Raw genomic sequence first — 12,957 nt, forward strand, 5'->3', positions numbered from 1 at the left:
CCCCCAACTAAAGTTAGTTATACATTGGTTCGATTACACATTTCTGTGCACCAGAACATAAACAATACGGCTTTGACAAAAAATAACTTGATGGCACCATATGGTGTTACTTTTTACCTCAGTGTCATTGAAAACTACAGCACGGTGATGGAATGCAGAATTAAAGAGGGTCTAACAACAGATAAACTTGCTTACCTTTAAGTTTATCCCTAAACCCATGCCTTAAAAGTTTATGCCATAAATTTGGGCTATGACTAAACTTAGGCACGGCCTTCTAATAAGAAAATATATAACAAAGGATTGAGTGAAACAGTCACACAGAAAATAGAAACCACTGCTCATTAAACCTTCAGAGTCTTTTTCTATGGTCTAAAAAGGGAAAAGTGTTATTAACCAATTAATGACAGTATGTTACAGATAGTGTGAGAGAAATTCAAGGAAATCAGTATGTCATACAATAGGCAACACTCTTCTCTACATCTCTCACTCCCAAAGAGATTGTTTGTCACTCAACTGTTAGCTTCTTGAATAAAGCGACCATGTATTTATTCATCTTTTTATCCCCCACAGTACTCAGGACACCATCTGGCATAAGTAGACCCTTGGTAATGGCTACCAAACTGGCAACTAAAATTCTCAAGGAAACAAAGTTCTTATTCAAAATCAGCCTCCAGGCATACTGAGCGCTTTTGAAGGTACTGTCGGACGAGGGAAGGGGAAGAAGCTTTACAAAAACAGTAAAGGATGTGGTGTTAAATGAGTCTTCTCCCAAAAAGTGAGACCTGAGGTGGGCATACAACGATAAACAGAATTTGTACACATGGAGGCTAAATATGGCAGAACACCAAGAAAAGAGACCAGATGGAATGATTAGGGATTGTCTGATGCAGTAAAAAAAAAAAAAAACTGTCTGAGAGAAATGGAAGAAGCAAATGCTGGATAGTTTTGTTTTGCTCATTTCAGCACAAGAACAGTACACAAAGGGCCAGAGCTCAGTTGGAATTTGCAGCGGAATGGCGCATCCATAAATCACTGGGCTGGTTCACAATACCACTACCATCCCATCATGCCTACATTATCTCATCTGGACTGCTATGGAAATGAGTTTTGCTGCCTATAAAATACTAAAGGTTTAGAAACCAGAGACTGAGCCTGTAGGGACTAGAGTCTTCTTCAGTGACATTCAGATTATTTTCCTTCAAATTAAATCTTACAAATGACCCCAATAAATAAACAGATAAAATCTGAACTGCTCTTGTTACAGGAGGTGCCCTGAAATTCTGCTTGAGGGCTTCCATATAATCACTGTGGTTGTAAAATTTGTACAGGTGAGTCCAAACTACTCACTTGACAGAAAGGTTAGCACCCACCGAGACAGTGAACAGAAGAGCCAGAACTAGAATCCAGGAATGCCAACCTGGATTGGCATTGATCAGACAAGGGCTCTTCCTAGTATATTCCGTGTCACTTTTAAAAACTAAAAGAAGAAAATATGATTCATACTTACCGTCTCTGTTCAGCCATTGCTTTCTTGTTCTGTACAAAAGGAGCTTGTTGTGGACATATGGTAAAAGGAACTTGACACACCAGCTCTCCACACCCAGTTTGTTTTCAACCAGGACTATAGGACTCCGGTTATACCTAGCTTCAGGACATGGGATCAGGCCAATTTCATCTCTTAATATGTAAAACATAAAAAAGAATTAAAAATAAGAATACTAACCTTTTCAACATTTTTCTAATTTCAGAGTATTTTAAAAACCCCACATATTTCCCCCTTCCTTGAAAATATTATTTAGCTCACTTACTGGGATTGGTAGATGTTAATAGTGGCAAGGGTATGGGAAAACGAGTATGCTGTACTCTCTGTAGACAGGAGTGAAAACTGGTCTTGCCTTTGGATGGTAACTTAAAAAAAAAAGTCTTTCAAAATTTTGAATGAACATACCTTTGATCCAGCAATTCAATTGCTCAGAAATTATCCCATACCAAAATACATGAATCAGATGTTCACTGCAATGTTGCAACAAAACTAGAAACAATCTAAATGTTTATCAATACAAGACTAGTAAAATAAATATGGCCCATCCACATAATCAAGCCATTAAAAAACAATAAGGTAGATCTGCATATGCTGATATTAAAAAAGTTGCCAAGATATATTAAAAGAAAAACAAAAAAGCAAAATGCTGAACACAGTGTACAGCACAAATTCTTTTGTATAATTTCTTTAGAAGATATATAAATGCATTAAAAATTTTCTTGGAAGGATAACAAGACATTTTTGGAGAGAGAAAGGTGTTAAGGAAGGATTTTATTTTTATACAGTTTCAATTATCTAATAACTTGTATGTATTTCTATTTTTTTAATGTTAACAAATGTGTTTATGCTTGCTTGCTAATAAATGCATATGGACCAGAAACAAAGAATCAAAAAAAGTTATTTTATCAGTGAGATTTTGGGCCATTTTTTCTTCTTTATACTTTCCTGAATTAAAAAATCACCCAAATGTTAAAACACAAAATACATTTCAGAATTCAATCATTTTCATTTGTGGTAGCATCTATATCCCTCAATCCACTTCAACTTAAGCTGAAAATCTGCATTAAAGGCAGAGATTTAATAAACAACATGTGGGGCATTTGACTTACTTAGTAAATGAACCAGCAAACATAAAAAATGTGTGCAAAACACACTCACATGCCTTTCAACTCTAAAGGAAGTTATAATTCTTGCCTACACAAAGGATCCTTTCTCAATCAGAATGTCCTCTGTTTAATTAATGAATAACGAGAAACTTTTTAACAATTAGAGTAGTTGAAATAAATGTTTTTACAGTGTCTATATAGATATTTTAAACATGTCTTTAAAAAGCAGAATGATGAACTGGTTTTCGGAATTTGTGTGTGATATTATGTATTATGTCCCTGGCATCCCCTTACCAAAACCACAGTGGTTTGATAGACCTAAAAAGAGGGAAACTGGTTCAACTACAAAGTAGGAGAAACACCCTGTCTTTTTGTTCGGCCACTATCACAAATTGGTAGGAGGCTGTGGATTTAAAATCAAACCCCTCCTGGAAACTAAACTGGATAGCTTAGAGGTAATCTACTTTCTACTGATCACTTCATTAGTGACACAGGGATTTACCAATAAAAAGGATATCTTAGGGGTTGCAAGACACTAACAATTCTTTCAAGCTAATTTAACTCTCAAGAAGGCTGTGCGATCTATGGGTTTTTATCCTTACAATTGGCTCAGTTGACTCAAAAGTGTTTTGATATACTATATCAATACTATCATAAGTTTTCTGATTAACTACAATGTACTGGGTACTTTGTTAGGTTTTAAAATTCAAAAAGAATAAAGCAAAGTGGTCTCAGACTTCAAAGAGCTAAAGTCTTGCTGGGGAGCTGTGTCAATATCCATAATAAAATGTTACCACTTTACCACTCCAATAATATAAACAAAGTCCTATAGGAAGAATATGGACAAAGCTGAAAGAGTACGTGAGGTCAATGCCCAGTATTTCAAAATATATTTTTGCATCTCTATTTGGTGGTATCCTGAAATCTATCTAATTCATTATTATGACCCCTAGCCATATCTGGCTATATTTGACTAATATATGACTGAATCTCTGGTATTTTCTGATGTTTGTGTTTTACTACATGAAGAATATTAAAAAATAAAGTAAAAATAAATAAGTAAATAAGTAAATAAACTCAATGTGATTATTTCAGGAAATTCTGTTCTCTGAGATATAATAATCTACTTACAACACTTCAAAGAACTGCAAGATTCAACAATATAAATGTTATAGTAACAAGAATAAAAGAATCCTGTTTCCAGGTATGGTTTGTTTTTTGGGGGGATTTTTTTTAACTTTAATTCACAATATAAAAACCTATCTTGCTCACTAATTAAACTAGGATTAAAATGCCCAAGTAATAATTTGGTATCTAAACTACAGAAAAGAGCCATCTGGCACAATAAAAAAACACACTGCTTTGACTGTCTGTTCTTTCAAGAAATACTTTATAAAATAAGAATGGCTTGGATATAGCAGGTACCCAATAACTGCTTCCTGAAAAGCTGATTATCCTTGTACTTTAGTGATAATATTCAAATTAATAGTTTTCACTTCTTGACCCTCTAAAAAAACATTATCTCTGATTTTCTCCTAATAAAGTATACTGAAAACAGCATGTGTCCAAGTCCTGGATGGAAATAGGTATATATACACATACACACATATACATACATATCAATATCATGTCATTTTGGCTTCTATAGACTTCAGTTTCCTCATCTGTAAAATGGTAGAATTGTATTATATCTCCAGTAAGGAAAATGGGCTAGATTTCACCCAGCTTTCAAATTTTATGACTGAGAAACTTAGCAGCTATTTTCATGTAAGGAGAATAAAAACAGTCTTAACAGATAATGTAGAGCACTAGGGGGAAAACACACGAAAAGAGGTAGTAGGGTGTAAAGACAAATATACTTGATTGGAAGTCCAGAGTTCTAGTTAGTTTCCATGCTATCTACTGACAAGCAATGAGAATTTGGCAAGTCACTTGCCATCAGTACCCTCATCTGAAATACAGGAATAGTATGTTCCCTGCCTGTTATGGAAACCAAATAATGTCACGTGAAGAAAGTGGCAAACTACAAAATGCTAGGCAAAGATGAAATACAGTACCATTAATCCATTTAAGAGCCTTTAGTCCACCAGTAGAGTGTGTTGGTTAATAGATAATGGAAAGCCGAGGCAAAGAATTTAAGCCTTTGTCAAGTTATGTGACCCTAAGATACAGTGTTATGTTGCTTCCTAAAACACATTACATGTACTTTGTAAAGACAGATAGGTCAGTAAGCTTCCAAATAATAGTGTGTTTGACTTCAGACTTCTGTGTCTCATCCCATAAGTCACAGTCCACTTTTTTCTAGCCAAATTCGAATAGGATTCCTTCCAGAATCATTTTAAAGTTGGAAGGGACTGCATTTCTCTGTCATTTAATCTGATGAGGAAACTGAGGTCCAGTGAGGTTTATGAGGATTACCTAAGGTCATATTGCTAGTGGCTAAGTTAAGAATCGGGGCCTCCTAATTCTTAGCCTAAACCCACGAAACTAGAACGAAGAGCAAAACAGGATTTAGATCAATTCCTTCTATTTTTCTGTAAATTTAAGTTCTAATTCTATACTCAAGAAACACTGGGAAAACTCAGGAAAAACAAAAACAAAAACTAAAAGTCACTTGCAATCCCTCTTTAGCTATTAACATGTTTGGGTATATATCTTTTTTTTTTTTTTGAGACAGGATCTTGCTCTGTCGTCCAGGCTGGAGTGACGTGGTACAATCCTCACTCACTGCAGCCTCCAACTCCTGGGCTCAAGAAGTTTATATATATATACATATATATGGAGAGAGAGAGAGAGAGAGAGAGAGACCCACTATGTTAACCAGGCTGGTCTCAAACTCCTGGCCTCAAGTGATCCTCCCACCTCAGCTTCCCAAAGTGTCAGGATTACAGGTGTGAGTCACTGTGCCCAGCTGGGTATACATCCTTTTTTCCTAAGTATTTTCAAAAACTGGGATCATATTGAACATATTCTATAATCTTTTAGGGAAAAACTGAGCAATCCGCATTAAATATTTTCCCACATAATCAATTTTGATATTTTTAATGGTTGCAATGAATGTGCTATAAATATCAAACATATCTCTAGTTATTTCTTTACAAAATAGTCTTATGAGAGCAATGTTTGCACTCTTTCACTACCAATAAATTTCACTCTTTTACATTGTGAGGTTTCTGGCCATTTATATTCCTAGTATTTAACAAGGTATTCGATTACCTGCATAACTAAGAAGATCGTAGGATTTTTAAAGATATAATGGTTTGGGACGGCAATCAAGTTCTAATGGTACTCACTTTTTAGGTTACCTTCATCACAGGCTGCTCCAAAGGCAGAGCAATGTGGAATAAACCAGCACATTTACTTAAGATCACACTATGATACATCTCTCTGAGTGCCTCACATCACAACCGGGATCCATTCACTGGCTTCCAGATGATGTTCACAGTTCATGTAACACTGATACTGACTTTGTTCCTCATGTTTAGATAGCTTGTCCTATCTATACTTCTCAGAAACACCACCAACTAGAATACAGCCACTTATCCACAAAAGTTGTATCAACCGGCTTACCTTCTGGGAGAGATGGATGGTACCCAAATACTAAAACTGAATCCTGTAATGTGGAGCAACCAAACAGAAAACAGTCCAAGGATTCAGGAAATGGTAAAAACATTTTAAATCTAAACAGTAGTTATTTTGGTTTTGTTCTGCTCCCACCCCCCAAAAGAAATGGAATTCTTTCCAGCATGACCAAAAAGGAAAGCTAGTAAAACATCTAAATGAACTGACCCTTGCATATTGATAATTAAAATTCTCCTGGTGATTTAGATACTTCAGAAACCTTATCGGCTTTCTCATTAATTCCAAAGATTATCAACTTAATGTTTCACTGAAATTGTATTACTGACCTTATTTAGAAAAAGCTACACAAATTACTACTGTTTATTGTTTGTTATTTGCCATGCACGGTTAGGTTTTACATATACTATTTTATTCTGCACAATAATCTCATAAAGTAGGAATTCTGATCCCATTTTACAGATGAAGAGTCTTGTCTGTCTACTCAGTTAATAAATGACAAGCAAAGATTCAAATCCAGTTTGACAGCTTAGACTGTCACACTCTAAACTCAAATTTTTACACTATACTACACTATTATTTAAATAAATAAAAATCAGATACAAGAAGCCCAGTAGACTCTGGCTTTCTATTCTTCAGTTCACCTTGCAGACAATCTAAAACTGCCTTTCATTATTCTTTATTAAATAATGTTCACTGGTGCCTACCCATTGCCTTAGAAGTGTGCATCCATGAGCCAGCTTTTCTTCACCCCTCATGTCTCATTCAGTTTAAATGCTATTGCCTCAGAAAGAACTATCTTGACCTCATACTCTAAATTAGGCCTCCATGTTGTTAATCTAAGTACCCTTCTTACTTTTTCTGACTCTTTTCATAATCTGTATGTTGACTGCTTAACATCCCATTAGGACAGGGACCATGTCTGGTTTGTTCATTAAGCCACCCAGCTTTGAACCCTGTATACCCAGAGACCAGCATTGTGCCTGTCAAACAGACACAATGATTCTGTAATCTTTTGCAGAATGTATAAATGGAATGAAAGAAATTAAATGAGAGTCAAGGATTTCCATAATCTGGCCCTACTGTACCTTCTCAGTCACAGTTTGCTTAAGTCAATTCACTGTTCCCTATGGAGGTCTCTGGCTCCCGCTGAGACTACAAATCCTACCCAGACTTTAATATTCGGCTTAAAACCCATTTCCACTTAGAGCCCTATCCCAGACATAACCAGCCTCCTCTCCACTTCTATTAGACTCCTATAGCACTTGCTCACCATGCTGCTATCCAGCTTTTATTATAAACTACTTTGGAGTGTTAATTTACTATTCATGCAGTTGGTCTTAGGTCTCATCTACACCTGCACTACACATCACAGTAGTCACTGGGCACATGGAGCCACTACATACAAATCAATTTAAATTACATAAAATTTAAAATTTGGTTCCTGTCCATATTAGGGACATTTCAATTGCTCAATAGCTACCATGGCTAGTGGCTACCATAGGGAACAGCACAAACATAGAAAATTTCCACCATTACATAAATTTCTGTTAGTGCCTTGGGTTCAAGAACTGTATTTTAAACTTGTTTCACATAGTAAAGATGGTACCCACAACACCTCATAAACAGGGAGAGTTCAATATTTAATAGAAAAAACAGTAACTTGCTGAATAAGATAATTTTAACATGACTATTTACATTGTAAACTGTTGTCTTCTACACTAGCACAGGGTCCATACACTAAGTTAAAGACTATCCCTAGGTCAAGTTTACCGTTTTAGAGAATCCGATATGATTATCTAAGAGTCAACCATAAAAACAGCATTTATATAGTATTATCCAGTTTATAAAGTGCTTCATATTCACCAATTATTTGGCCAATATATTTTTGGTGAGGAACAGAGATTCAGGGAAGGTCTAATATTTATTGAGTGGCAACTAAGTACCACTGTGTGAGGTGATTTTCCTGTGTTCTCATCAGCCTCACAAGATCAAGAGGACACTGAGGCTGAGAAGGTACCTATTCACATCATACAGTAACAACACCCATATCTCACCACTGCATCCTCAACTCCTTCTGGCTAAATATTTCTACATAAACAAACAGTGTATTTAATGAAGTAGATGTTGGCTAATAAAATTACAACCGACCTTAAGTTTGGAGAAGGAAACTTTTATAATACTGAATGTGTAATTAGATACAGTAAAGTTAGATACAAATGTCACAGATAAACAATGCTTTTTTTTAAAAAAGAAAAGAAACACAGCCTCTTTATTTTGGGAGTAAATGGGCTAAATTAAGGGAAGAAAGTGCAGGCAATTTTCAAAAACCCAAATTATAAAGCACTTAAAAAGATGCATAGTAATATTATTGAAAATAGTTTTACTGTGGGGAATATGTACTCAAATATAGCTGATGACTAGTATTAAACAGTGAGGTAAGCTATTCAAATGTTTAAGATCCATATTACAAATCATTTCATTATTCCGAATATCCAACTTATCTCAAAGTTTTAAATCTCGAATGAGCCAAACCCTTATTACTAATAAATTATACATTGAGAATATATTGATGAGGTTTCACAGTAGAAAAAGGATTAGGGAGGGGCATTAAAGTCCTTTAAGAGTTTCCGTAAATGTGATCCACAAGAACTGGGACGTGTTCCAAACTGCACTGTTAAACTGCCAAGCCAATGAACATTCAATCTTGGTTTCTTCAAATATAATGATGCTCTTTTAGTCTACCTCAAAGAAGAGAACATAAGATGATTACGATATTTTTTATTAGACTTCTAATCTCTGCTGTAATTTCTTCTAGAAAAATAATACCAGTGATGAGAAAATACACTCTTGATTTGTCCAACTTTTTTTTTTTTTTTTTTTTTTTTGAGGTTGTCTCTTACTTGCACTAAGGCTCCCATTCTCAAAAAGAAATCGAAAGACTGATATACAGCAAGGCATCAAAGCATTCTTTAGAAGGCTCAGCAACCACTATGGATACTGCCAGGAAATCATTCCAAACACTCTCATTTTGAAAAAGGCAGCAGTCATAAGGGGGAGGGAAGTGGATGCTGTCAGAGGTGGCAGGTGTGTTTTGAGGCCAGCAGTGTTTTGTTTTTAATGTGGCACAGTTGCACGTCTCCAATTCTGTGCCACAAGGGAGCAAACATCCGAGAGCTTCTTAACTCTTTTACAATCATCTCCTTGGAGGAAAAGAACACTTTGGTAAGATACAAGTTTGGCAACTTTTTTAGGCAGAAAAGCTGAACCTGTTAGAATACTTAAAAAAAAAAAAAATTGAGTTCCAGTCTAAAGAATAAAAGTAAAAATAAACTCCAAAAACAACTAAAGTGAAAAGAATGCAGAACTGAATGCCATGTTTCTTTTCTTTGAGGAGGAAGAGGTATGGGAAAGGAGGTACACTGTTGCTTCTTCCCTACACCTTTGTATAATGGAGATCTCTCTCTCTAATAGTTTTCTTTTCACTTGTTACACAAAAGCAAAGTGTTACAAAAAGTAGACTCTTGTGGTATCTTCCAAGAGTACTTCAAGTAAAGCGGAAGAGATACATGTGTCAGTTCTGCAGTGTCCCGTTAAAGAGGGCAGCAGTGCTGGGATAAAAATGAGTTAACATGCTCCTTGTAACTATGAATCCGCTTATGCTAAAAAGTATCGAGGTTTCATTTGCATCATCCCAGACTCCACACCGCGCCCACAGAAGCTTCTCTTGAGAATGCTCCGTTCACCTTCAAAACACAATGTTTTATCGGAGTCAATTTACAATTTTGTGGCAAGTAAGGCGAAAGTCAAAAGCAGCCTCAAACCACCTTTAGTTAGTAAACTGAGGGGTTTAGGGCTCATTAAGACTAAGACGATCGGTTACCCCCTTGCCAATGACCGGGATGAATCTCAAGAGTTGTGTTTACAAGGTATGCACAGACCCACATTGTTGCGTGCGCCCGTGTACCTTAAACAGAGGAAGGATGTGGACCTACGGGGGAAGTCTTTGGAGTTTCGTGAACTCCTATGAAAAGGTGGGAAGGGAGAGAGAAAGTCGTTCCGTTTCGATTTTTCGAGGTCACTTCTAGGGACTCGTCCGCCAGCGCGTCCCGGTAGCGGAAAGCCCGGCCAGCGGCGCCCGACGCGGCTCTGCCTCCTCCCTAGAAGGGCGCGTGGGCCAGGACCCGTGGTCAGCCCGCCGCCCGAGGTCGGGTGGACGCTTGGCCCCGCCCCCGCCCGCTCCCGACGACCCTCGGAGGTGGCGGAGGCGCGCGACTCACATGTGCGGGTTCCTCCTGAAGGCGTTAGTGATGTCCTTCACTACCCGCTGCACCAGCACCGCCACTTCCTCGCTGGTCTCGGCCATGTTGGCGGCGGCCGCGACTGTTCGGGCGCGCCTCCGCGTGAGCCTGGCCGCCAGCAGGAGTTCCGCGGAGAGCGCGCGCGCGGGTGCGCCGGCTAGGCCGCGCCCCCGTCGCCGCAGCCGCCGCCGAGCACTTCCGGGTCAGCCTGTCGGCGGCCTGGGCGTGGCGTTAGGTAGAGCTGGTGGCCTCCCAGTGAGTGGAGGGGTTCGCCTCCGCGCGAGTAACGGACTTTCAAAGCGTCAGAGAAGATGCTGCACGTGTGTTTGCAAAGTTCTCTCAGGCCGCCGATTTTCTTATTTTAATTTTTAGGCCACTCGGGACCGAGGAGAAAGGGAACCTCAAGACACACTCCACGAGAGTCAGACACCTGCCTGAACACCCCTGGCCAGGTCCGCGGGCACTCTTGAAGGAATGTTCAACTGAGGGTGCAGGGCCTCTTAACAGTTAGTCTAGTCCTGGGCGTTTTTCAGAGCTTGTCCGCTTTATTTTCCCAGCCAGAGAGATGAAGAGGTCCAGAGGCGTTGCGGCGGAGCGAGTCCCTATTTGACCGCATTGGTGACCTCCTTTCTAACTGTGCCAATTTTGGTCTCTGAACCTGAAAGCAGCCCTTTTTAAAAACATTAATTAAAATTCTTAAATTTATTAAAGGAAGACAAAGGAAAGTGAAGGAAAAGTTATTTGCCATCTGGATGTAGGAAGTAGAAATGAAATCGTTTTTAAATTTTTCGATTTCATTTTCTACTACATTTGGTAGCCTTTGCGTCAATTTTGGAATTTAAAAAAAAGTATCAAGACTCTGACAGGGTTTGCTCATAACAGCAAAAATAAATTTTTGTAGGAAAAACGAGCTTTCTAGTTTATTTAGGATTTTGAAATGCCATAACTAAAATTTGTGTGTATCCGGTTTTCTTTTGCTCCTCTGTGGTAGAAAAATCTGGCTGCCTTTAGTTCAGTTTTATTCTTCCACCCGTGAAATCTGCATCTTTGGCCGGGTGCGGTGGCTCACGCCTGTAATCCCAGCACTTTGGGAGGCCATGGCGGGCGGATCACGAGGTCAGGAGATCGAGACCATCCTGGTTAACACGGTGAAACCCCGTCTCTACTAAAAATACAAAAAAAAAAAAAAAAAAAAAAAAAAAATTGGCTGGGCGCGGTGGCTCAAGCCTGTAATCCCAACACTTTGGGAGGCCGAGACGGGCGGATCACGAGGTCAGGAGATCGAGACCATCCTGGCTAACACGGTGAAACCCCGTCTCTACTAAAAATACAAAAACTTAGCCGGGCGAGGTGGCAGGCGCCTGTAGTCCCAGCTACTCGGGAGGCTGAGGCAGGAGAATGGCGTGAACCCGGGAGGCGGAGCTTGCAGTGAGCTGAGATCCGGCCACTGCACTCCAGCCTGGGTGACAGAGCGAGACTCCGTCTCAAAAAAAAAAAAAAAAAAAAAAAAAAAAAAAAAAATTAGCCAGGCGTGGCGGGCGCCTGTAGTCCCAGCTACTCGGGAGGCTGAGGCAGGAGAATGGCATGAACCCGGGAGGCGGAGCTTGCAGTGAGCCAAGATCGCGCCACTGCACTCTAGTCTGGGGGACAGAGCGAGACTCCGTCTTAAAAAAACCAAGAGAAAAAAAAAGAAATCTGTATCTTAAAAAACTTAAAAAAAAAAAAAAAAAAAAGAACAAGTTCATGGTGTGTTTAATGTGAACATATGCGGAGCATTTGTGGTCGTTTTTATGATTGTAAAACTAAAAACTATCCATTGCATGTAAAGTGAATGAGAAATATAAACGAAAAATATAAATTTACTATACTCAGTGGTCAGTATTTCCTGTGGGTATGTTTATAAAGGCTGAACTTGGCCTTCTAGTTGCAAAAGAAGTGAGATAGGATCAGGCGCAGTGGCTCACACCTGTAATCCCAGCACTTTGGGAGGCAGAGGCGGGAGGATCACGAGATCAGGAGATCGAGACCATCCTGGCCAAGACAGTGAAACCCCGTCTCTGCTAAAAATACAAAATTAGCTGGGCATGGTGGCACATGCTTGTAATCCTAGCTACTTGGGAGGCTGAGGCAGGAGAAGCGCTTGAACCCGGAAGGAGGAGGTTGCAGTAAGTGGTGATCGCACCACTGCACTCCAGCCTGGCAACAGAGCAAGACTCCATCTTAAAAAAAAAGAAAAAAAAAAGGAGATAGAAGTTTCACAAAATTGTAGCCAGTGAGGTGGGACAGATTTAAGAATTAGTAAAATCGGCCAGGCACGGTGTCTCATGCCTGTAATCCCAGCACTTTGGGAGGCCGAGGTGGGTGGATCACCTGTCAGGAGTTCGAGACCAGCCTGGCCAGCACGGTGAAACCCCATCTCTACTAAAAA

General features: G+C 39.0%; 1 protein-coding gene across 4 annotated transcripts in view; it reads right to left on the reverse strand.

The window, feature by feature from the left end:
* The window catches only part of PTAR1 (protein prenyltransferase alpha subunit repeat containing 1), a 49,511-nt gene extending 38,898 nt beyond the window's left edge, over positions 1-10,613 (reverse strand). For 3 of the 4 annotated variants that reach the window (XM_015117787.3, XM_015117786.3, XM_077965078.1), the window contains exons 1-2: positions 10,509-10,613; positions 1,508-1,677 (exon numbers count right to left, since the gene is read on the reverse strand). In XM_015117787.3, coding sequence (XP_014973273.1) covers positions 1,508-1,677; positions 10,509-10,594 — 256 coding nt within the window. In that variant the 5' untranslated portion in view covers positions 10,595-10,613. 4 annotated transcript variants of the gene reach the window in all.
* Between the last annotated feature and the right edge of the window lie 2,344 nt (positions 10,614-12,957).

The sequence above is a fragment of the Macaca mulatta genome, chromosome 15 (assembly GCF_049350105.2).
Source record: "Macaca mulatta isolate MMU2019108-1 chromosome 15, T2T-MMU8v2.0, whole genome shotgun sequence".
NCBI lineage: Eukaryota > Metazoa > Chordata > Mammalia > Primates > Cercopithecidae > Macaca > Macaca mulatta.